General features: G+C 42.9%; 2 protein-coding genes across 4 annotated transcripts in view; both read left to right on the top strand.

Annotated features, from left to right (window-relative positions):
• ADD2 (adducin 2) overlaps positions 1-25,495 on the top strand; it is a 106,397-nt gene that overhangs the window by 16,114 nt on the left and 64,788 nt on the right. The gene's annotated exons all lie outside the window — the stretch shown is intronic.
• On the top strand, positions 10,463-11,041 carry LOC116636210 (ubiquitin-40S ribosomal protein S27a). Its single transcript, XM_032410794.1, has one exon. It carries the CDS (start codon positions 10,520-10,522, stop codon positions 10,988-10,990), a length of 471 nt encoding a protein of 156 aa, XP_032266685.1. The 5' UTR covers positions 10,463-10,519; the 3' UTR covers positions 10,991-11,041.

Genomic DNA, 25,495 nt, shown 5'->3' on the forward strand with positions numbered 1-25,495 from the left:
CTGGGTGCCTCCAATTTCATTGAGAGACAGAAACAATGAGCAGAGTGGCCCTTCTTTTAGCAGGAGCCATCCTTTCTCTGGGATCTCTCACCTTCTCAAAACCACCACTCCAGCAATTGGTCATTCTCTTTTCTGCATCGTCGGCTTCTCTCTTTCTCTCTCCCTCTCCCTCTCTGTCTCTCTACTGCAACATTTCCATTGGCATTCAGGCATGCTCTAGTATCTCCCACCTAAGCATCTCAGCTACTACCCCATTCCTCTCTTTATGTTCTCAGCAAAACTCCTTGCAAGAATTGCCTTGCTCACTGTCTTACTTTCTCTTCCCCATTGTCTATATGTGGGCTTCTGTCCTCTCTATGCTACTGAGACTGCTCTTGTCAAGGTCATTAATGACCTTCTTGTTGCTAAATCTAATGGACTCTTGGGGCGCCTGGGTGGCTCAGTCGTTAAGCGTCTGCCTTCGGCTCAGGTCATGATCCCAGGGTCCTGGGATCGAGCCCCGCATTGGGCTCCCTCCTCGGAGGGAAGCCTGCTTCTCCCTCTCCCACTCCCCCTGCTTGTGTTCCCTCTCTCGCTATGTCTCTCTCTGTCAAATAAATAAATAAAATATTTTTAAAAAATAATAAATCTAATGGACTCTTCTCTGTTCTTATCCTACTGACCCATCAGCAGCTTTCAACACAGTGGACCTCTTCTTAAAACATTCTATTATCTGGCCTTCTGGGACCCTTCACTCTCCTGGTTTTCCCTTGCCTCACTGGCTGTTCCTCTTCTTCCTCTGTGAGATTCTATTCACCTCTACCAGACCTCTGAATGTGGGAGAGTCCCATGGCTCTACCCTGAGCCACCTAGTCTCCCTTATACACTGCCCCCAGGGGAGCTCATCCAGGCCTTCGCTTTAGACTCTGTTTATATGTTGATGCGTCTAGTCTCTTTTTTCCCAGAACTCTAGCTTAGTGCTACTCAAACTTTATTGTGCATATGGATCACCTGGGGATCTTGGTAAAATGCACATTCTGATTCCGTTGCTCAGAGGTGGGGCCTAAGATTCTGCATTTCCAGCAAGCTCCTAGGTGATGCTGAGGCTACTAGTCTTGGGATCTTACTTTGAGTAGTGTTGAGCAGTGAGGCTGCAGACTTGTATTCCCAAGTGCCATTCCCAATGCCTCCATTGGGAAAGTCTCCTTGACATTTCTACATGCATGTCTTACAGATAACTCAGACCAAGCCTAACATGACCCTAGTAGAGTCTTGATTTCTTTCCTCAAACCGCTTTTCTCTGTGTTACATCATCCTCCCAGTTGCTCATACCAAAAAATCTTGGAATTGTCCTTGGTTTTCTCTCTTTTCTTCACTTTCCCATCCAATCTATCAGCCACTTCTATTGGCTTAATCCTCTAAAACATATCCCAAATATTTCACTTGGCTCCATCATAATAGTAGTAGCTGACTTTTATTGAGCACTTTCTACATATCAGGCTGTGTTAATGATTTGCTATAGACAGAATGTTTATCTCTCCCCAGAATTCATATATTGAAACCTAATCCCTAATTCGATGGTATTTGGAGGTGGGGGACTTTGGAGATGATTAGGTCATGAGGGCTCTGTAATAATGAGATTAATGACCTTATAAAAGAGACCTCAGAGGGCGCCTGGGTGGCTCAGATGGTTAAGCGTCTGCCTTCGGCTCAGGTCATGATCTCAGGGTCCTGGGATCGAGTCCCGCATCGGGCTCCCTGCTCCTTGGGAGCCTGCTTCTCCCTCTGCTTCTCTCTCTCTGTCTCTAATGAATAAATAAATAAAATCTTTAAAAAAAAAAAAAAAGAGACCTCAGAGAGCTCCCTTGTCTCTTCTGCTATGTAAGGACAGTGAGAAAACAGCTATGAACTGGAAAGCACACCCTCACCAGACACCAAATCTACTGGTGCCTTGATCATGGACTTCCCAGCCTCCAGAACGGAGAGAAATAGATTTCTGTTGTTTATTAACTACCCAGTCTATAATATTTTGTTATGGCAGCTTGAACTAAGACAATACTGTACATTTGTATTTATATATATTAAAAAGCTAATGATCACAACAACCCTATAAGGAGGATGGTATTATTAATATCATTATTTAGATGAGGAAAACTTGTTTCTAGGTAATGCTGTATAAATGAACAGTTTATGACTTTAAAAACCCAATTCATTCTTTTGGTTTATTGTCTCCTTTGTTGTACATAGGAGTCAACAGGGCTATTGATATACTTAGAGAATTAGGGAGGCACTATCTTAAGTTTCTGTGTCCTTGCTAAGTACAAATTACACAGCAAATATCCATAGGCAAATGTCCAAAGGGTGTGCATGTTACAGAATTTATAGTCTCTTTGGGTTTCTCAAATCATTTTTGGCAAGGGCTATACACACTTAAAATGTTAAAAATATTTATGTCTGATAATTATAATATTGTGATGCAACCTTACAAAGACATTGTGTCTTGTAGTGTCCTTGTGCAAAGCAGGGATTCTTTTATTTTCACTCCTGCGTTTCCTGTAACCTATGAGATACATTGAGAACGCAACCTTCAAGCTCCAAGATGGATTCCTTTGCTAAGCTTCATTTATGTTGATTGGTTTCAAGAGTATGGTGCTCTGTGTTGGTTATCACACTTACAACCTATGATGGGAAGTGGCTGGGGTTCAGGAAAAAGCAACCTACATGATCTAGTAGAGAGAAAGTAGTTCATATGAAGAAAAATCTCAAGGATTTGGGGTTGTTTAGATTGGAGAACAGGTGGAGCGACTACTTTGTTATACTGTTCGTTTTAAAGGAAATATTTAGTAAACTTGTTGGTAAAATAAAGACATAAAGATATATCTTTTTTAAAGATTTATTTATTTTATGTGGGGGAGAGGGAGTGGGGAGATGGGCAGGGGGAGAGAATCTTCAAGCAGACTCCCTGCTGAGTATGGAGCCCGACACAGGGCTCTATCCCACCACCCTAAGTTCATGACCTGAGTCAAAACCAAGAGTCGGATGCTTAACTGACTGAACCACCCAGGCGCCCCATAAAGACATCTTTTGTAATGTGAGTCATTTACCTGGCTTTATAAGTGTGAGTTTCTCTGAAGGGTGGGAGAGGGAGGCACACATTCATCATTATCCTAGTGATTTCTATTATACCTTTCTCTAAAGAACCATTTCTCTCTTTTAGAACTTCCAGTATGCCAAGGCAGACAGTACACCAAACGTAACACTGCAGTCCTTTCTCTAGTTCAGTTCAAATATCCTTGGAAGTAAGATTCTTGCATATAAATGAAAGCTCAAAAGGAGCCCACACCATTAACAAGGGCCTGCCATTCTTTATGTTTCTGGAGAACATGTGTCAGATGTCCTATATATGAAACGTTCACTAGAATTCCAGCATGTCAAAGCAGAAGGGACCATGCAGACCTTCCAGTCCACCCCTGGAGTTATAGAGAGCAGACAGATGAAGCCAAGAGAAGACAAGACACTGACCCTTCAAGACGAGGCCATAATTACTGGCAAATCCAGGGTTCCTGAAAAGCTGTTCTTCAGGACATTTCTTTCTAAATGTCAATTTCTCCCCTTTTTAATGTCAGAGTTTTCAAGATGCTATTTGGTTTCAAGGAAAAGAGACAGGAAGAATATAAGTTCCTTGCAAGAATCTAAATATGGTAGAGGAGACGGAGCTGAGCCAGGCCTCCATCCATGATGATCCTTAATCCTTATCATGGACATGGAGAAAAATTTACTGTGATTTAAACGTTATTACAATGTCACAAAGTATATTAGTTTCCTAGGGCTGGCTTAACAAAATACTATAAACTGGATGGCTCACACAGCAGATTTATATGTTCATAGTTCTGGAGGGTAGACTTCTGGAATCAAGGTATTGGCAGGGTCATGCTCCCTCTGGAAGCTGTAAGGGAAGAATCCTTCCTTGCCTGTTCCTGCCTTCTGGTGATTACCAGCAATCCTCCGGGTATCCTTGGCTTGCAGCCACATCATTCCAATCACTGCCTCCATCATCACATAGACTTCTCCTCTGTGCTTGTGGGTCCTCTGTGTCTCTTTACATCCAAATCACCCTCTCCTTATAAGGACCCCCATCAGTGGATTTAGTGCCCTTCCTAATCCACTATGACTTCTTAATTTTCTACAAACACCCTATTTCTAAATAAGGTCACATTCACAGGTTCTAGTTAGATGTGAATTTTGGGGAGATACCACTCAATCCAGCATGCAAAGCTATAATGATTTTATGTTTTAACTTTTGCTAAGAATTTATATTTGTATGCTCTAGAAAGGCATGTTTTTTCTTAGTCCAGAGAGAGAGAGAAAATGCACCTGAAGCATTGCTTTCCAAAGTGTATCTGTTAGAACACTATTCTCAAGAAATGTAACATGAAATAAAAGTTTCAATTGTCAAGAAACTTCAGGAGACACTGTATTCTGCCCTCCTCTTGAAGCATCATAAAGTATCTAGGATATAAAAGTTTGAGAAAGGTCCTATAACAAGGACCTGCGTATACCCTCCCAGTTCCAAAGTTTATTGGACAGGGAGCACTTTTGTCTGTGTCTCTGTATTGGTTAAGGGTTGCCTCCACCTCATGAAAAAGAAACCCATCCACAGTAGCTTAGTCCAATTGGGATTTATTACCCTCATCTAGAAAGTTCAGAGGTCAGAGTCTGGGATTGACACAGTGGTTCATTATGGTACCAATGTATCAGGCTCCTTCTGTCTCTCTGCTGTGCCATGCTCAGCACGTGGTATTCTTTCTCTTGAAAGTTTTCAAACCAGGTACTCCATTTCTAATCTCCCAACTACCTTCTAGTCAGAGAGGAGGAGGAAGTGGTGAGGGAGAAGGGGGAGCATTTCTATCAAGAAACCCGACTTCCCCAGAAATTCCCAGCAGATTTCTGCTTGCACATTATTGACTAGGATTCTATTATATAGTTGTTTCCAGCTTCAGGGAAGGCTGAGAAGTGTAGGGTTTTTTGTTGGGTACATTGTACTTTGGACAAAATTGAGGTTCCGTTAGGAAGGAAGAAAGGGAGGTGATATTGCCTCGGCAGCTGGTTGTGACGGCCACATACATCATTTCCCATGACATTAGTGACCAAGAGATCACCCTTGTTAAAGATGTGTCCACATTGTCCTTCATAAGAGAATGTTTCCTACAGAGTGCTAGGTGTTTTGCACCAGCCTCCAAGTTTAATCCTACTAAACATTTTAGTTCAGTTCAACTCAAGAAGTTTGAAGTGCCCGTACTTATATGGCTCCATGCTACCCTAAGTGCCTTTTAAATTATTTAATGGCTTGATGTGTTCTTGCACTCCTAAGCGAATTTCATTTTCTTTAATGTGCTCTAATGGAATTTGGAGCTTCCCTCTCTATGACCCCAAATCCCTTAAATATATAGCTGCCATGTTTAAAGTAATACATTTAGAATGCATTGTAGAAGCATCACCATTTCTTCTGTCCAACATTTAAAGCAGTGAAAAGACAAACTTCCACTTTCTCAAAGACAATGGATGCTGCCTTGTGACTTAGGAGACTTTGTCAGTGCCAGGGATCTCAGTGATCACTGTTGTGGTCACTTATTCTAATCACCAGGGGCTCCAAAGCACATGCCTCCATTCCCAGGTAGGACCTGCAATGTGAAGCCTATTGCAGGAGGAGCCAAATGGGTCTCCTTCTCTTTTTGGTTCTCCCCCTTTTACTTTGTGTGGTCAGGGAGAGCACACAGGCCAGGAGAAAGAAGGCTAGTTAGTGCAGCATAACATAGCTTAGCCTGAAGAATACAGCGGACCATAATGTCAAAGAGAAAGATACAGAGACATACAACAGATTCTAAAAAAGGTTTCCTTTTGATCTCTGTTTGAATATATGGTGTTTCTAATCTTACCTCTGGAGATAGGTGAGGAGGAGGAAAGGACCCACAGGGTAAGGCAATCAGGTCATCAAACCTGAGAACAGGAATATTCTTTGCAAGTGAGGGCCTAGTGGCCTGGGGAAAACAATCATGGAGATTGGGCCATTCTCCATTCTCTGCGACATATACAAGCTCTTTCCTTCATTCTGGGTGCAGGTAGCCAAACTGGGATATCAAAACACCTGTTTTTCCTTTCAGCAAAAACACATCAAGATTTCTTAAAAACCATTAAAACTCTATGCCATTATACATTTCAAAAAAAAACACAGGTTATACTGGCCTCATATCCAAAGGCAGCAGCTAAAGGAACAAATGCCCTTCTACTATTTTGGTAGATGGCATACTATTCAGAAAAAAAAAATTCAATTTGTAATCCCCCTGAGTGCAAAGGAAATGATTTGTTTATCACAGAATAATGTCTCAGAAAGGTCACTCTGAAAATTCTAAGTGGTTCCCAAGCTACTGACCCATAGATACTGTCTCCAGAATATAAAATGTGTATAGAAGGTATAAGGAGGAGGGTAATGTAGCAAAAGCCAGGATGAGTTTCTCTTGCCTGAGTGACTGTGTTGGGGCATAGTGGATGAGCACGTGCCCTGCGGCTCTGGATTGTATCTCAAGACTTGGCTTCCTTGTTTGAATCCATTGTTGGACTCTTAGTTCTGGAGTGCAGGAACCATTTGCTAAACCTTTTTTTTTTTTTTTCTTTTTGTAGTTTTCTGGTTTTATTAACATAAATATGATGTGCATATAGCTATCTATTCATTTTCTTCACTGTGCAGCCTGGCATTGGGATTGGCAACTCTGATGGCCAGCTGGGCTGCTCTTTCCATAGTAGCTTTGTGATTCTTGGAGGAGACATTGTCAGCAATCTCTGCACAGTGAGATTTGTTGCACATTATCAGCACTTCAAGCTCCTTGACATTGTGGACTAGGAACTTCCAGAAGCCCCTGGGCAGCCTGTGCTTTGTTTTCTTGTTGCTCCCATAACCAATGTTGGGCATCAAGATCTGGCTCTTGAATCTTCTGTACACCCTATTTTCATGCCTCTGGATTTCTGCCCGTTGAGCTTAATTTTGACATATTGGTCTGACTGGTGCCAGATGAACTTCTTGGTCCTCTTTTTAACAATCTTGGGCTCCAGCAGAGTCTGAGGGTGACTGTGATGCCGAGTGGGGGATGGCTGCCACCTCTGCAGGCAGAGCCTACTAGCTAAACATTTGCTGTCTCCCAGCACTTAGCCCAAAAACTGTGAGATGAGTAAGGACACAGGAAAGAAAGGATGCCCCGGTAAATCCATCCAAAAACATGTGTCTCAGCAAAAACTTTTGGCTCAGATGCTCATCTAGTAGCTACAGGCTGTACTTGGTAGTGGGAAGCCAAGCCCCTAAGGGGACAGTTGCTGTCTTAGAGATGAGTGTGGATGAGACCTGGACTCTGGGCTTGCAGGGAAATCTTAAGGCCAGGGAGCTTGGCGAGTATGCTAGGATGACATAGCTAGTAAACTACCAAATAAAGACCTTGACCCCAAGTATTTGGACTCCCAGGTCAGTGATTTCCCACCTCACCCCAGGCTACAGGGTGGAAGAGTGGGATTGCCTGAATTAGAAACCTGATTGTCTTCACTTACTAGCTGTGTGACTGAGGACACTTCTTTTCACCTCTGTTGCTCAGTTTACTCATCTTGATGGGACCTACTTCATTAGGGTCATTGTGAAGATGAAAGGAATGATTGCATGGGGTTAGTGCCTGGCCCTGTGAACTGTTCCCTAGTGTTAGCATCTGCCAGCTCTACTATTATCAGTGCTTTTCATATTTGCATCTTCTTTAAGGCCCCACAATAAGAAGAAAGCTGCGTTGTATGGTGGGTACTGAAATTGAAGAGAACCACCAGAGAGACTTACCATGATAAATAATTCCACTACCCACTGACAAGTGCTGTAAGGCCTCAGAGGAGAGGCCAGTTAATTCTGCTCAAGAGATCAGAGAAAGTGTCACAGAAGGGCTGACATTTGAGCTGGGCCTTACAAAGCAATTTGGAATACTCCCGCTTGATTGGATTCCTTCTTGAAAGATCCTTTTAAGCACAAAACCTCTATTTATTGGGTGCTATTTTATAAGTGATCATTGCAGTTGCAGGCTCCCAGCTCATTATTATTTGAGTTCTGTCAAGGGGATATTTATTACTTACAACTTTTCCCCACCATTTGCATAACCTGTAGATTTAAAAAATAGATTTGCTTCACAACAAATTTAGATTAAACTCGTCCTTGTTTTGGCAATAATCGACATGGAGAGAGATTTATGCAATATATACAGTTAATTTGTTTCTCTATTGGCTACAGATGCTGGGCTCAATTTATCTCCTCTCTGCAGGGTCTTTTGTTGTCCTTGAATATCCATCTCACATATGTCCCCGAGTGTGTGCAACTGATTAATCATAAAAACGATGACATTCCTTGGAGTAATTGGACATTATATAAAAAGCATCTGCTGTGCTTTCTCAAGAGAGAGGGGCAGGCAATCTCCCAGTCAGCAGAGACAGCTGCTCTTCCTGGGGGGATGTGTTCTGAGGCCATAGTCTGGCAGTGGATGGGGACCTGGCCCTCAGCACGTGGCATTTCCCTGCTTTGTGCTGGGATGTTAGAAATGCCGTGCTACTTTCAGGGATGTGGCCTGTGTCTCAGGAGGAGACCAGCCCCCATTACATCTAAGCACCTTTTCCATATTCTGCAGACCTTCTCCCCACAGCATATATTTGCTCAGTCTCTGGTTCTGTACTTTGTGGCACTGTCTGGAAAAGGGGTGTGGGAATAAGAAGCAAAACAAAGCAAAACAAAACCCAAACCTATAGCAAGGGGAGGGGAGGGGCACTTTAATAGTTCCCCTTGAAATCCTTAGGTTCAGTTTCATGAACTGATCCAAAACTTAAAAGAAAAAGACCAGAGGGCACATCCAGGTCACCACCGAGTCCTGTTTGATTTTTTTTTTTTGTCTCCTAAACATTCCCAAATCCATGCACTTTTCACCATCTCCCCTTGGCCTGAGTCCAAGCCTCATCATCCCCATCACCCCATCTGGACATCTGCAGTGACCTCTAACTGGTCTCCCCATTCCCACTTGTGCCCCGCTCCTGGGCTCTGTTGTTCACACTGTTCTTCTTGCTTCATTGTTTACTCTTATTCTTCCTTATAGTATCAGCTCAAATGTCGTTTCCTCTGGCAAGCTGTCTCAAATCTGCTTTCCTAGGTGGCTAAATCTCCAACTATAGGTATTCCTGTCATGGTTGTGTCTCTCCTAAAAAGAAGTAAGCACAGGTACACATACAATTGTTTCTGTGTTACTGGTCAGTACCTCTTTCTTGCAACAAACTGTAATTTCCATATTTGCTAGGATATTGCCTGGTTTTTTGCTCACCAGCCTACCTTCTGCATAGCATATGCTGAATGCTTTTTTTCTCAGTTGAATCACTGACAACATCTAACAACAATGTTCATTTCTTTTCTCCAAGTGTTCAGTTTGGATGGAGTAGATTGAACAGGCCACTCAGCCAATTTTTTTTTTTTTTTTAAGATTTTATTTATTTGACAGAGAGATAGAAGAGCACAAGCAGAGGGAATGGCAGAGGGAGAGGGAGAAGCAGGCTCTGCACTGAGCAGGGAACCCGATGCGGGACTCGATCCCAGGAACCTGAGATCATGACCTGAGCCGAAGGCAGATGCTTAACCATCTGAGCCACCCAGGCGCCCCGCCACTCAGCCAATTTAAATCTTTAGTGTTTGGTAGAAAATTCTTCTCAGTGTGGTTTTAATACTACAAAATGTCCAACAATGCTATTGGATTTTTTTTAGCTATTCCATCAGATATTTACTCAGAGTTTTAAAATAGTCAAATACATGTTGTTTGGAATGTTAAGTCCAAATGCTTTCATTTTTCAATGCTGAATGATGTGTAAGCAGATAATATTGTGACCCTAAATTGCCAAATTAAGTTCATTTCATTTATTAAAAATATCAACAAGGTATGCAAGCTAGGCTTTTCTTGTTATGTTTCAGAGGTATCTAGTAAGTTTCTTGTCAAAAAAATAAACTCAGAATAATTTCTTGCTTCATTTAAAATATTTATACCAGCACCTTGCCTTGGAACAGGCAGTAAACTTTGTGATGAAAAGCTAATATTCTGGAATTCACTCTCCAAAATATTACAAGGAATTCTGAGATGAGAGTGTTTAAAGACAACGTCTTAATTTGCTTAGCACATTAAAACCTTGATTTGGAAGGTAGTGCCTCCTTCTTAATAGCTTGTGCTGTCTTTAATGGCTTTAAATAAGCTACAACCACGCTTTTGGAAGGTCTCTACTTCTGGGTTTTTAAAACTAGGTTTATTTAAGGGGTGCCTGGGTAGTGCAGTCGGTTATGCGTCAGACTCTTGGTTTTGGCTCAGGTCGTGATCTCAGGGTCGTGATCTCAGGGTCGAGAGATCGAACCCTGTGTGGGGCTCTGCGCTGAGCGCAGAGTCTGCTTGAGATACTCTCTTCCTCTTTCCGATCCGCCATCTGCGGTGGAACCGCCGCCAAGATGCAGATTTTCGTGAAAACCCTTACGGGGAAGACCATCACCCTTGAGGTTGAACCCTCGGATACAATAGAAAATGTAAAGGCCAAGATTCAGGATAAGGAAGGAATTCCTCCTGATCAGCAGAGACTGATCTTTGCTGGCAAGCAACTGGAAGATGGACGCACTTTGTCTGACTACAACATTCAAAAGGAGTCTACTCTTCATCTTGTGTTGAGACTTCGTGGTGGTGCTAAGAAAAGGGAGAAGAAGTCTTATACCACTCCCAAGAAGAATAAGCATAAGAGAAAGAAGGTTAAACTGGCCGTCCTGAAATACTATAAGGTGGATGAGAATGGCAAAATCAGTCGCCTTCGTCGGGAGTGCCCTTCAGATGAGTGTGGTGCTGGAGTTTTCATGGCTAGCCACTTCGACAGACATTATTGTGGCAAATGTTGTCTGACTTATTGCTTCAACAAACCAGAAGACAAGTAATTGTATATGGGTTAATAATAAAAGACAGGAACTATAAAAAAAAAAAAAAAAGATACTCTCTTCCTCTCCCTCTGCCCCTCCCACTCATTCTCTCTCTGGCGTTCTCTCTCTCAAATAAATAATTAAATCTTAAAATAAAACCAGGTTTTATTTTTATCTTATTTTTTTAAATTTAAATTCAATTAATTAACATACAGTATATTATTAGTTTCAGAGGTAGAGTTCAGTGATTCATCAGTTATACATAACACCCAGTGCTCATTGTATCACATGTCCTCCTTAATGTCCATCACCCCATCCCTCCACCCACCTCCCCCTCCAGCAACCCTCAGTTTGTTTCCTATGGTTAAGAGTCTCTTATGGTTTGTCTCCCTCTGATTTCATCTTGTTTTATTTTTCCCTCCCTTCCTCAATGCTCTTCTGTTTTGTTTCTTATATTCCACATATGAGTGAAATCATGTGATAGTTGTTTTTCTCCGACTGACTTATTTCGCTTAGCATAATACCTTCTAGTTCCATCCACGTCATTGCAAATGGCAAGATTTCAGACACCAGGTTTATTTAAAAATAAACCTGACAGCCTTTCCAAATTTTACAAATGTATTTGGGATTTTACAAAAGATTTTCTTCTCTTCTTGTATTAATGTTAAGTGTGTCAAAGCATATATTCTCCCTTATAAATTACCTGAGTGATTGTAATGTCCAAGAAGCAGCATAAAGAGAACCACAAGTTCCTGCCTTTCTATCAGTGAAACTGAACATTTCCTGTAGAGCAGAAGTTCCTTATGCTCACCGTATCTCATAGTAATCCAACTCCCAGAGAAAAAGTAAAATATGTGACCAGATTTTATTTTGCATGTATTCTTTTGTGAGTCAGACATTAAAATGTACATATTATATGCACATTCCTGTGTGGGATGACACATAGAAAACCATGCTCTATTGCTCTATTCTTCCTGGCCATTGAGATGTTCAAGGATGATTTTGACTTTAAGCAATTTTGGCCTGATTAATGGACTTTGGAAACTAATTCATCATAAGATGTGACTTTGTGGTGATAATTTTGACCTACTTAATGAAGTCATTAAATGCACAGTCTTGGATTCATGGGGGGCATTGTGCTGACAGCAGCACTATATATATATATATTTTTTTTTAAAGATTTTATTTATTTATTTGACAGAGAGAGACATAGCGAGAGCAGGAACACAAGCAGGGGGAGTGGGAGAGGGAGAAGCAGGCTTCCTGCCGAGCAGGGAGCCCGATGTGGGACTCGATCCCAGGACCCTGGGATCATGACCTGAGCCGAAGGCAGACGCTTAACGACTGAGCCACAGGCGCCCGCAGCACTATATTTTTGAAGTAGGCTTTTCACTTAACACATATGTAACAGGGTCCATAGCATAAGATTTAATAAGCTTTTACAAGAGAGCATGTGTTTTTCCCTCATGGGCAATGTTAAACATGCACTGTCAAACTTAAATATTACATAACTTAAAAAAAAACATATTAAGATGTTTGTTTTATACTGAATGTAGCCAAGAGCCTCATTTTTAGGCTCACTAGATGCATGTTCTATGGCAGAGACCCTAAAGCTATTTTGTCAGAGTTTGCTACAAAGCACATCAAGAACTTGAATAGATCTTGTCCTGAAAGGTGAGCTCTGAAGACAGATAATAGCTACTGCATTTTCTTGTCTTTGAGTTTTTGTGGTCTTCCTCCTATCTCATTCACTGTTGTTCTGTAGCCAAAAAGAGTTGAAGGATCAGTAGGTACTAGTTGAGTCTGGCTTGATGTTTCACCTTGAACTTGATCACTTTGGTCACAGTCATCATCATACTTTCTTTTAAAATTCTCTCTCTTAGGGCACCTGGGTGGCTCAGTCAGTTAAGCATCTGCCTTTGGCTCGGGTCATGATCCCAGGGTCTTGGGATCGAGCCCCACATCAGGCTCCCTACTCGGTGGGAAGCCTGCTTCTCCCTCTCCTGCTCCCCCTGCTTGTGCTCTCTCTCTCTCTCTCTCTCTCTCGGTCAAATAAATAAATAAAATCTTAAAAAATAAAATAAAATTCTCGGGCGCCTGGGTGGCTCAGTCATTAAGTGTCTGCCTTCGGCTCAGGTCATGATCCCAGGGTCCTGGGATCGAGCCCCGCATTGGGCTCCCTGCTCAGCAGGAAGCCTGCTTCTCCTTCTCCCACTCCCCCTGCTTGTGTTCCTGCTCTCGCTATCTCTCTCTCTCTGTCAAACAAATAAATAAAATCTTAAAAAAAAATAAAATAAAATTCTCTCTCTTCAACCAGCAGTCCATTTCTCTCTTTTTTTTTTTTTTTAATTTTTATTTATTTATTTGACAGAGAGAAAGACAGCGAGGGAGGGAACACAAGCAGGGGGAGCGGGAGAGGGAGAAACAGGCTCCCAGCCGAGCAGGGAGCCTGATGTGGGGCTTGATCCCAGGACCCTAGGACCATGACCCGAGCGGAAGGCAGACGTTTAATGACTGAGCCACCCAGGCGCCCTCCATTTCTCTTTTTAACAGTTTAACTATTTCACTTCCCCTAAATGAAACAGTGTGTATAAATAAAGTTAGGTAGGAACACCCAAAACTTAGTTTTGCCACATCAAGAGCTGGCTCCAAGCACAGGTGGAGCTGAGCTGCTCTTGGTGTCTTGTTGGGCCCAGTGCACATATTCTTTGGTGATGTACTTGATAGTACATTTTCATGTGAGCAGACATGAAAACGCTTTACTCTCAAAAAAAAAAAAAAAAAAATTACCAGCTCAGAAATAGAACTTGCTTGTCCCATGATATGTTTTAGGCAGTTCTCCAATCTGCAGAAGGAAAAGAAGTTATGGAAAAGAGGAATTAGTACAAGGTATTGGTAGTCTCAGACATAATTATATTAGGGATATTAAAGGCATGGCTTATTATAGTCTTTCAAATAGAACAGATGGAATCAAATGCTTATAGAATGCCTGATGCATGTCTTTAGAACCTTGAGCATTCTCAGGATAGTTTGAAAACTTATAATACAGACCAGCATCCTCATTTTATTGCTGACTGGAGAGATGTCAAAATTAGTTAATTGATTTGCCTGCAAGTCCACAGCTGGGTTTGCATGTGGTGGAGGAACTGGGATTATGATCCTGGCATCCTGACTCCAGGGTAGTCAGACTGGTCTGAAGTGAGAGAAGAAGGGGAAGAGAAAAAGAAAAGAGAGAGAGAAAGCCAGTAAATGCCAAAGGAGGGCGATAAGGGGTGGTTGCCTAGTCAGAGCTGCAAATGATAGTTAGATTTTTGTAATAGAATTTTTGTAGAGCATTTTTAGGTTCACAGCAAAACTGAGCTGAAGGTACAGAGGTTTTCCGTAGACACCCTGTCCCCACACCTGCTTAGCCTCCCCCACTGTCAGCATCCCCTACAAGAATGGTGCGTGTGTTATAATTGATGAACCGACACTGACACATTATCACCCAAAGTCCATAGTTTACATTAGGGCCCATCCTTACCAGTTAGATTTTAAGAAAGTGCTCAAGCTGGAGGAGGGGCTTGACCTGGCCCTGAAAGGAGAGGGAAGGCCTTGAACATCACCACCTATAGAAGTTTAGCAGTACCTCTTGCACCACATCTTGGGGGCAGGTTGTTCCCCTGGTGGACTGTGGCTCCCTCCCACCTCTCCAATAACTAGCGGTACTTTGTGAGCCAGTACTAGGGTGAGGCAACCGTCCAGATCCGGGGCAGTATAATATGCAGTGATGCACCATGAACCAGTCATGAAGATGTATCTGTTCCTTCCCTCCCAACAACTGCAAAGCAGAATTGGATTGTTCTCTATGTTGAGAATTGTGCTTTTTTTTTTTTTTTAAAGATTTTATTTATTTGACAGAGAGACACAGCAAGAGAGGGAACACAAGCAGGGGGAGTGGGAGAGGGAGAAGCAGGCTTCCCACTGAGCAGGGAGCCCGATGCGGGGCTCGATCCCAGGACCCTGGGATCATGACCTGAGCTGAAGGCAGACGTTTAACGACTGAGTCACCCAGGCGCCCCGAGAATTGTGCTTCTTATAGGCTCGTTATGAATGGAGCTTGTTGAAAATATGACTCTCCCTGGAAGTTGCCAGATTAAATGCTAACACTGAACACAAACAGGCAGCCATTTTCCTAAACAAGGTCATTGCTGAGTAATATCACATATTCCTCCCTCTCCTCAGTACCTCCCCCAGCCCCATCGGCTGGGCTGGCTTTGCTCCCGTCTCTCTAACTTTTAAAGTTGAATGCTTAGATATTTTATTCTCATTCTTGGCTAGAAGTTTGTTTCTAAATGTGGCTCTGGCTTCAGCCACTAATTGTTGACATATAGTGTTCTTTTTGTCATTTTCTAAATAATATGCAATTGCAGTTTAGATTTCCTTTGTGAACAAATATTATTTAGGGGAAAGTTTTAAGATTTCTAGGTGGTGGTCTTTTGTTAAAAATGTATTACCTAGTTTTAATGTTTTGTTTTGTTTTTTAAAGATTTTATTTATTTATTTGACAGAGAGAGAGATAGCGAGAGCAGGAACACAAGCAGGGGGAGTGGGAGAGGGAGAAGCAGGCTTCCCGCCGAGCAGGGAGCCCGATGTGGGGCTCGATCCCAGGACCCTGGGATCATGACCTGAGCCGAAGGCAGACGCTTAACGATTGAGCCACCCAGGCGCCCCTAGTTTTAATGTTTTGTGGTCAGAGAATATGTCTTTCTCAATTTTTAGGGTTTATTGGAGATTGCTTTGTGTCCTGATTTGTAATAAATTTTTATAAATATTCCATCAATGTGTAATCCGAATGTCTCTAAGACCTCCAACCCATTTTTGATACGCAATTTACCTTTCTTTTAATATGTAATAAAAATGGCTCAAACCTCTATTCCACAAACTGGGGGAAGGTCCATGCATTTCACAGCTTCCCCAAGACATGTTGGGTCGAGGAACGTGCATTTCTTGGTCCACCTCTTAGTTTATATTATTGGTGCTGCTGACCATGACCTTATTCAGACTGTTTGTTTTGACAGACCTGTTAACGCTGAGTATCAAGCCCCTCTGTGACCTCAGTGGCTGAACACAACAGAGATTTATTTCTTGCTCCTGCTGCACATCTTTGTTTTTTTGGGAGGGGGGCAGAAACTGTCCTCTGCCTCCCTTACTTAGAGACTTAAGCTGATGGAGTTGTCACCATCTGGAAATTGCTGGTGGCTGCTGCAGGAGGACGGGTTCTAAAATGCTTCTTCCCAGATGAGCTTCTGTTCATATTTCAATGATCATAAGAAGACATAGGCAGTGCTGAGCTGGAAGTGGGTGGGAAATTATCATCCTCTTCTGTCCCTGAAAGGAGAGAGGAAACAAATACTGGTGAACAGGAGTGTCCATCATACTTGACAGGTTGCCTCCCAGAGGAGCTGCCCTCTTTGTTAATACATTTGCCCTCACTAAACACTGTCCTTTCTCCTTTATTCTCCCAGAGCACCACTAATACAAGGCTCTTCTGCATGTCAAACTTCTAACCAAAGGATCAGGCACACAGAAGGTATTTATAGTATAGGGCTGGAAACAACTTTTAAATTCAATTCAGCATCAGTGATTTTTGAGATTTATTGGCTGTTCTCCATCACAGGGAATTTTTCATTGTCTGTTTCTTTCTGTAGGCCCCTGCTCTTTGCCATGTTCTTGTCCCAGTGCCCCTGCCTATTCTTGCATCTCCCATCTTTCCCCATTTGCTGTTAGTGCACCACTTCTGATTTTTTTTTTTAGATTTTATTTATTTATTAGAGATAGAGCATGAGCGGGGGGGAGGGGCAGAGGGAGAAGCTGAGCAGGGAGCCCGACGCGGGGCTCAATCCCAGGACCGCAGGATCATGACCTGAGCCTAAGGCAGATGTTTAACCAACTGAGCCACTCAGGAGCCCCCCATTTCTGATATTTTTGTTACTCTCTGTGCAAGGCAGTTTATCCCTTTGTTTCCCCATCTTCTTCCACATTAAGGCTGATAAGTAAAAGGAACTTGTTTCCTTTACCCACAATGTTTCTGACATGAAATGTGTAGGTGTTTTTTTTATACTGACCAATTCCATAATACCAGAATAGTTCAATTCAATTCTGACACTACCTACCTGGAATTAACATCAGATACAATAGGTTAAGGGCTCAGTCCCACAAGACTACACCCACTCTAGATGCCAGTTGCAAGCCTGGGCCTCTGCATACTTCGACTGATTGGCTATAAATCAGGAGTTCCCCACCCCTCTTTAGGTTTAATAATTTGCTAGAACAGCTCACAGAATTTAGGGAATTACTTACATCCACTGGTTTATTATATAATGAAAGAATATAGATGAACAGTCAGATGAAGAGGTACATAGAATGAGGTTTGAAGGGTCTCAAGCACAGAAGCTTCTGTCCCTATGGAGTTGGGGTAGGCCAACCTCCTAGCATATGGACTCGTTCACCAACCTGGAGGATCTCCAAATCCTGTATATTAGGGATTTTTATGCAGCTTCATCACATAAACATAATCAACTATTAGCTCAATTTCCAGCTCCTCTCCCTGCACTGGAAGATGGGAGATAGGACTGAAAGTTCTAGGCTTCTAATCATACCTTGGTCTTTCTGGTGACTAACCCCCATCTTGAAGCCCACCAAGAGTCACTTCATTAGAACAAAAGATGCTCCTATAATCCAGAATATTCCAAGGGATTTAAGAACTCTGTATAGATGTGCCTTTCATCCCTATCACTCAGAAAATTCCAAGGGTTTTAGGAGCTGTGTGTCAGGAACCTGGGTCAAAGACCAAATATTAGAACAGAAGATACCCCTAACGCCCCTAATTCTCAGGAGATTACAAGGGTTTTAAGAGCTCTCTGTCAGGAACTGGGGGCAGAGACTAGTATATATATTTCTTATTTCACATCAAGGGAGGCAGGAACTTACTTTTCATTTTTTTTAAAGATTTTATTTATTTGAGAGAGAGAGAGGAGCGAGCACAAGCAGGGTAAGTTGCAGAAGGGGAGGGAGAAGAGCAGGGAGCCAGATGCGGGGCTCGATCCCAGGACCCTGGGATCATTACCTGAGCTGAAGGGAGACACTTAACCAACTGAGCCATCCAGGCACCCCTCACTTTTCATTTTTTTAAGAGGCCCATCAAAAAAGTTCTTAAACCCAAAACACATGCACAAAAAACAAAAGAAACCATAAAACCCCTACTATCTCACTCAGGATAATGATGCTTTTCCTAGAATGAAGAAACGTTTTGCTGGACTGTTTGCTTTAACAGGCATTTTGCCCTGCTCTTGATGTTTGCGGTGAAATTGCTTTCTATAATATTAATATTCAGTATACATCTTGTCACCCAAACCTATTGGTTCCTGAGTTTGTATTGTGAGAATGTGAGTATTGAGGGATACATTTAAGTCTAATCGTTCAATCTATTCAGGCTTTTGTACCCTCCCCCCCACTTTTTTAACCTCTTTAATTTGTTATGAACTGAGAAGTATATTAATGTCATCCATTATCATTTGGATCCTGTTATTTTCTCACCAATTCTAAACTGTTTTTTGATATATACATATATATGTGTATATAACATATATATGTCTATATAACTAATATATATGTATCTACATATATATCAAAATACATATATATAGTCCAATACTGTGTTATTTGATGCATAACCTCAGTCATTCAATATGATAATTTCATTGTGGGAATTAGTCTCTTCACATATAAAAATAATCTTTGCTTTATCTAGAGGTTTTTACCTTGAATTTTGTTGTCTTTGATATAAATATTGTAACCCATTGTTTGTTTACATTTATTTTTTCCTGGATAGCTAATAATTTTTAATCATGTTGAATGAGATACATATATCTTTTTATAAGTAGCCTAGAGGTGGATTTTGTCTGACTCCCACACATATCCTCTTACAGTCACTTCTTATCTGTGTCCTCAAATCCCTGGCTGCAACATAGTATTGGAATCCATGTCTGTCCCCGGCCATGTTGCTTGCCCAACACTGCAGTCCTGGGACAGATGTAGCATGAGAGATGCTCACAGTGATATATGTAAAATGGCTCTGGCCACTCAAGGAACAACTTCCATATCACAGTGGGAAGGTTGCTAAATTTTCTCGAGAGCACAGAGCCAGGAAGCAGGCAGTGGGGGAGGAATAAGGTGTCACCTTCCATCTGATGAGCTTTTTCTCCTCCAAATGACAAAGACAAGTGCCTGTGTCAGTCACTGTTTGTGCCTCTCCTTTCAATCTCACAGGTCTTGTGATGAGTAAACATTCATCTGTTGTTCTGGCTCTAGTCTAATTGTCAGTCTTTGTTTCTGGAGTCTTTACGAGTTATGATCTGATTTAGTGTGTGAGTCAACATGGGGTTTTAGTGAAAAGTTGGGGGAGAGTGAGTAATGGAGCACTACGTAGATAGACATCATCCTCAACTGGACTTTCTTATAATGTTTGTGAGCATTTAAAGCATTTCTGTTCATCCATGACCAAGTTTTTGTTTTCATTTATAAGTAAGTCTCTCAAGTAGTGTTTGACTTTCTTTTTAAATAAACAAGCTATAGAAATAATTGCATGCCTCTCGGTACCCTGGACTTCGGAAGCAGATGAACCCAGGGCTAGTGTTCAGCTCAGCCACTTATTAGCTGTGTGTTTCTGAGAAACTTAAATGCTCTGGACCTCAGTTTCCTTTTCTGTAAAATGGGGATAATAATTTCCACTCTAAAGAGTGGTAGTGAAGATGGGAGGCAATCTATGGTATGTTTGCCAGAACTAGCTCTCTGTTGGCCTCACATGGATGTGAGAAGCTGAATCACAGAAGAATTCTTAGGGAGATGGAATCAGAGCATAGGACGTGTGGGGCTCCATCCCAGGACCCTGGGATCATGACCTGAGCCGAAGGCAGACATTTAAGGGACTGAGCCACCCAGGTGCCCCTGATATTATTTAAGTATTTCATTCAACTCCTTTTTTAAAAGCAAGAGTGGGGAGAAATAGATCTTTACATGTCTAAAGTAAAGAAAGTCTTAAGATTTTCTGAACTAGGTAGCTTGAAAGGCATATGAAGAGTTCTAGACCTTATATAATAAGCTAAAAAACTTATCTCAGTACATAGCACTCTGTCTTGTCTTATTTGTTTAGAAATTTCAGCTGAATGGGGTGACAGACCTCAGGGGACCGTTACGCTTATATCATGAAGCCTAGAGGGGCATTTTGCAAAAATACTTGAAAAGTGTAGGTCAGCACAGTCCAGGAGCTGTCATAAGTTTTCTGTCTGCTCAGTGGGAGCAGAACCAGTTTAAATTTCACCATTATGTGAGGAGTCTGGTATAGAAACCTCAGCTAGTGCATGTTGTTTCTATGAAAAAGTAGTTAACTGACACTATATTTCTATATGAACTAGTGTTACCTTGTGCCAAGGATATTTTAGTGCCGCTTGATGATTAGTGCTCCAGGCTCCTGCCCAGCTGGCCCACCCTTTAATCCAGCATTCAACTGCTGCTCTGTGACCCTGGGTTATGCCTTCATGCCTGTCCGCTTCTCCCTCCTCTGGACACAGTGTTTCTTTAGGGCAGAAGTCATTACCATCTATCTGATTATTCTCAGCGTCTCTGCTCCCTTGACAGTTGAAAAAGACTCTGGTTTGTGTATACAGCTTCTTCCCTTGCACTGTTGGACCCTCCTGAGGGGGAAAGCCATGACTGCCTAATTAAGCCTGTTCTCCTGGCTTCTGGAGTAGAAAGTGGGGGAAGAGAGACAGGGCTTGGAAGGAGAGGTGGGCAGGGTAGGAGAAAAGAAAGACAAACTGAATGAGGTTTAATTTGCATAATAAAGTTGAGGTTGTCAGGGAAAGAGTGAGGGGAAAGAAGCGGGGCCTGAAGTAGGACTGAGTTGAGCTGGCTGGGGCAGAAGAGGAGTTTTGGGCAGTGGGGAGGTTGAGACTTGGAGGAAAAGGCCTGTGGTAGCTGTGTGTGTGAGTGTAATGAATCAGAGAGGAAAAAGGAGATTTTTTAAAGTTCTGCTGGAGACTCTCTATTCTTCCTGCTGCTTGAGAAATCCAAGCAAAGGATTAGAGATATATTAAACTTTGTGTTGCATGAACCACGCCCCCAGGACCATGCCATCCCTCCAGGACTGATGTGGGTATGCGATGGCACTGTCAGATTAAACTCCAGTCCTACTGGACAAGGACTCAGTTCCTCTTTCAGTTAATCATTATGTCCGTCTGCCCCCAGCACCGTGAGCACTCTTAGGGTTTAATTCAGAGAGTGCGCTTAATTCCCCATTTCTCTGTTCAGATGTCTTACTGTAGCTTCCCTGTGCTGACAAGGATCATCATCATCATCATCATTAGTGGTATTACTAATTATAATAAGACAGTCGCAATAATTGGGAGAGTCAGATAAAGCACTGCAGGAAGTGAAAACCTAACTAAATTCTTTCTCATAATCACTTCAAAATTGTGAGCACTTTCTGTAGGTGATTTCACAGTGTCTAGAATAAGAATTCATTCATTCATGAAAACTCAGCAGATGCACATTAGGCCTTGTATGTATAAGTGGTTCTTCCAGGATTGTGGAGGATAGAGAGATGGGTCAGAAATGGATCTGTAGGACCCTTGGTTTAAAAGGACAGATAAAGCATGTATCCAAATAGGTATAATGCAAGGTAAAGGATGCTCACTTCTGAAATAGGTACTGACAATGTTGGCTCCGTGAGTTCAGAGGCTCAAGCATGTGGGTTGTTTTCCAGGCAGGACTGTCCTTAACATGCATCCCTTTAGGGCCCCTTTAATTTATTCCCCATGCTTGGTTTTCACAGAGCATATCCCTGAAGGTACCAGTCATCATCTTTCCTCTCCTGCCAGCAAGCAGTTCACTCTGTATTTCCCTGTTTCTGTTCCATCTCAGACTCCCACTTCCCTGGTGGTAATAATATTGGGGTTCTCCTCTCTCCTCCCCAGACCTCTGTGCCACCCCAACTCTCCAATGTCCCCTCCCAAACAGGGGAACATTTACCCAGACCCTTCACCCCAAAAAGCTTCCCTGGGTCCTACTGCCTGCCTCAGGTAGAGCACCAGGTTTGAACCATTGGTGGATGCCAGTGGGCTGACTCTCCCGTTTGGAGAAATGTGGGGGTGGATGTTTTGGAGGGAAAAGTGCTGGGTGGCACTGGATGGGTGGTCAGTCCTACTTCTCTAAGCCATTCCCAGTAACATGGGTCAATTGCTTGTCCCTTGTCAATTGTCCTCTCCCTTTCTGTGTGGATGAACTCATTTCCCCCCCATGGATTTGTTCATGTGGGCTGGGCACCCGTCTGCTGGGTTGGTTTGGGCTGTGGAAGGAGCCCCCACTCCACCGGCCAGGGCTAGTGATTTTGTGGCATGGTCTTCGGTGTCCCCAGTGGGGAAGAGATGGCGGGCCCTGTCGAGGACTGAGCAGAAGGCACTGGTGAGGCCAGGCCCAGGCTTTCTAATTCTAGAGCTGAGAACAGACTGGTTTCCTTGACAACAGAGATGAAGTCTGCTCATCTGCTCCTGGGGGTGGGCTTTGTGTGTCTGTGGGAAGCACTGGGACTTGGGGACAAGAAAGGAGATCCTTTCTTTATCAGTGTAGCAGCCCATTTCTGAAAACTCGCCAACTCTTACTGTATTTTAAAAATATTATAAACTTCCCAGGTTGCACAGTGACATCAGTTATGTAATCTACACATTGGCAATCCAAACATAGAATCTTCCCTTCCTTTCCACTGCATTGCTTCTGATTCTTGACATATTTTACCAGACCTGAAACACCTTTTTGATAACATGTTTTAAGATGTCAGTCAAATATGTACTTAGCCCTAGCACTCTTGACGGCTAAATGAAAAGCATTTTTTCCTTCTTTAGCTAGAAGTGATTTGTGTGGCCAGGCAGCTGGGAGGTAATGAAAATCAGCACTAGACAAGCTGATGTTGGCTCAAACCTGCACTTGTCATATGGCATCCTCAGGAAAAGCTTTGGGATCCAAAACTTTTCCTGATGCAAACCAGAAGATTCAGGCTAAAAGCTGATCCATTTGAATATTTACCCAGCCATCAGCAAGGATGAAATTTTACCATTTACATCGATGTGGATGGAACTGGAGGGTGTTATGCTGAGCGAAATAAGTCAATCAGAGAAAGATGATTATCATACGGTTTCACTCATGTGGAATACAAGAAACAGGGAAGAGGCTCACAGGGGAAGGGAGGGAAAACAGAATGGAAAGAAATCAGAGAAGGAGACAAACCACAAGAGACTCTGGACTCTGGGAAACAAACTGAGGGTTGCTGGAGGGGCAGTGGGTGGGAGGATGGGGTAACTGTGTGACGGGCATTAAGGAGGGCACACGATATGATGAGCACTGGGTGTTATATGCAACTGATGAATTACTGAACTCTACATCTGAAACTAATGATGTACTATATGTTGGCTAATGAATTTAAATTAAAAAACAAAAGAGCTGATCCATTTGCTTTGCCCACCAGGCCTGATTTCAAGGCAGCATGTCTTGGTAGCAGTTTGGTGTTGAATTCGTGCACTACCCTTCCCTTCCTATGCATTATTAAAGCCTCCTTAAAAAGCAGCCTACAGATCACAGGGGAGAAGACATGCCAGCAGTGATTTCACGTCTCCTGCAAGAAGCAACATCTGCTGCCAGAAAACACAGGAAAAAGATCTGCAAAATTGTAGCCTGTGGTAGATTTGATAAAGATGGCCCTTGGACCCTGAGCTTATAAAAGCAGCTAATTTTTTCAAATCTGTTGTCTTACTTTTTGTGTGTCTGTCAGTGCACAACATTCTTGAATGCTAGGTAATTTAGGTGGGAAATTGTGAGCAGGACTTATGTGCCAAGAGTGACTGTTGAGATGGGGATTCATTAGCAAAGGAAGGCCAATTCTGGCAGATCATGAACAGACAGCTGGGGGCCAGAACCTCATACCTTTTCCGGGAGATGTTTTGGTGACTCTTTCCTCTTGTGAAGTTCAAAGCGCTATGGTTCAAACTTAGCTCCTGCGTGCCCCCCTCTCCCAGTAACCAAGGGATGAGCTGTGGCATTCGAAAGCCCTCTACAAATTCCTTTGTTCCTTTCATCTCCCCCAGCAGAGACCCTGACTCCCCCAGGCAAAGGCTCCCTGGCAGGAGAATTCCTAGGCTGAGTTCTTTGTTTAGAGGCGACCTCCCTGCCCCTGGGACCTTGCTACTCTGTGGATGCCAACAGATCCTCTTCTCCATCCCCACTTCCTACATCTCTGAGGGCCCACTGTGGATGAGCAGGGAGAGGGAGAGCCCACCTCAACCCTTCCACTACATGGACCAAGCAGAGACACGAGTGGAGCCAGTCAAATCACAGACTCTCAGTAAAAGAGCATCTCTGTATTGGAAGGAACTTCAGGGGCTGCCTTATCTCTCACTTTATTTTACAGATGCCCAGAATCCCAGAGATGTTGAGGGGCTTGCTTTGATCACAGAGCAAGTTAGAGATCTAGGACCAGACCTCTGGCTCTTGAGTCTGTCCAGGGCTCTTTCCCCAGGACACAGCTCCTGGGGTGCCCACTTAGGGCTGTGGTTTCTCAGTATGGTGTATGGTTCAAGTGTCTATCCAGGGATCAGGAAAGCTTTGTTTTGTATATGTATGACCTCAATTGGTCCCGACATACACTGCATTCAAATATTTCTCAATCAGATAGAATTTGAAGACTTACTGTGAACCTAGAATTGTGCAAGGAGGGTGGGTCCATGTGAAGCTGGATTTTTGTAGATGTGCTTTAGGTAGGAGTGCCACCGGCTAAACCCAGTGCTGTTTTTGGTTGGTTGACAAACGGTTTTGCAAATTATGAAGATCTGTAGGCCTCATACTATATATTTTTGTACCACTTCATGGTTTGGTTAGAAATTACTTACTTTGTTCTACCTTCCTACAGAATCATGGCTAGATTTTTATCTGCTACCTGTAACACTTAATCCTCTGAACCTCATGGTGGGGAGGGGGAGGGAAGACTGAAAAGATGGCCATAAACATCAGCTTGGGCCATTGGGTCCAATAGCATATCAGCAGTTTCATTTTGCCTGTGGTGCCTCCAAAATGAAGGGCAGAAAATACCCCAAAGCGTTTCCCTTCAGTCTCTTCGGGTGCAGAGCCTGCTGCCTGTTGAAGGGCAGAAAGGTTTGGTTGAGAGAAGTTTAAGGTTGGTTGGTGCAGCATCTACCTCCTGTCATGGGCATCAGCGGGGAAGGTGCCCCTGTTGCTTGATGTGACATGTGGGCTGGCCATTCAGCAGATGCTGCCTAATGAAGGCAGTGACCTGGGGGAAGAGCAGAAAGCATGTAGAGCTCAGCATACATAGCTATAGGGGACTGCAGAGGGATTTCCCTTTCCCCCAGAGGCCCATCCGTAACTCCAGCAAGAGACTGTGCAGCCACAATGGTCAGTGGGCCATCAGAAATGCCA

Source organism: Phoca vitulina, unplaced genomic scaffold, assembly GCF_004348235.1.
Source record: "Phoca vitulina isolate PV1807 unplaced genomic scaffold, GSC_HSeal_1.0 scaffold12, whole genome shotgun sequence".
Lineage (NCBI taxonomy): Eukaryota > Metazoa > Chordata > Mammalia > Carnivora > Phocidae > Phoca > Phoca vitulina.

What these genes read in the sequence shown, in the direction of transcription:
- LOC116636210 (XM_032410794.1), top strand. Translation starts at nt 10,520, where the DNA reads ATGCAGATTTTCGTGAAAACCCTTACGGGGAAGACCATCACCCTTGAG.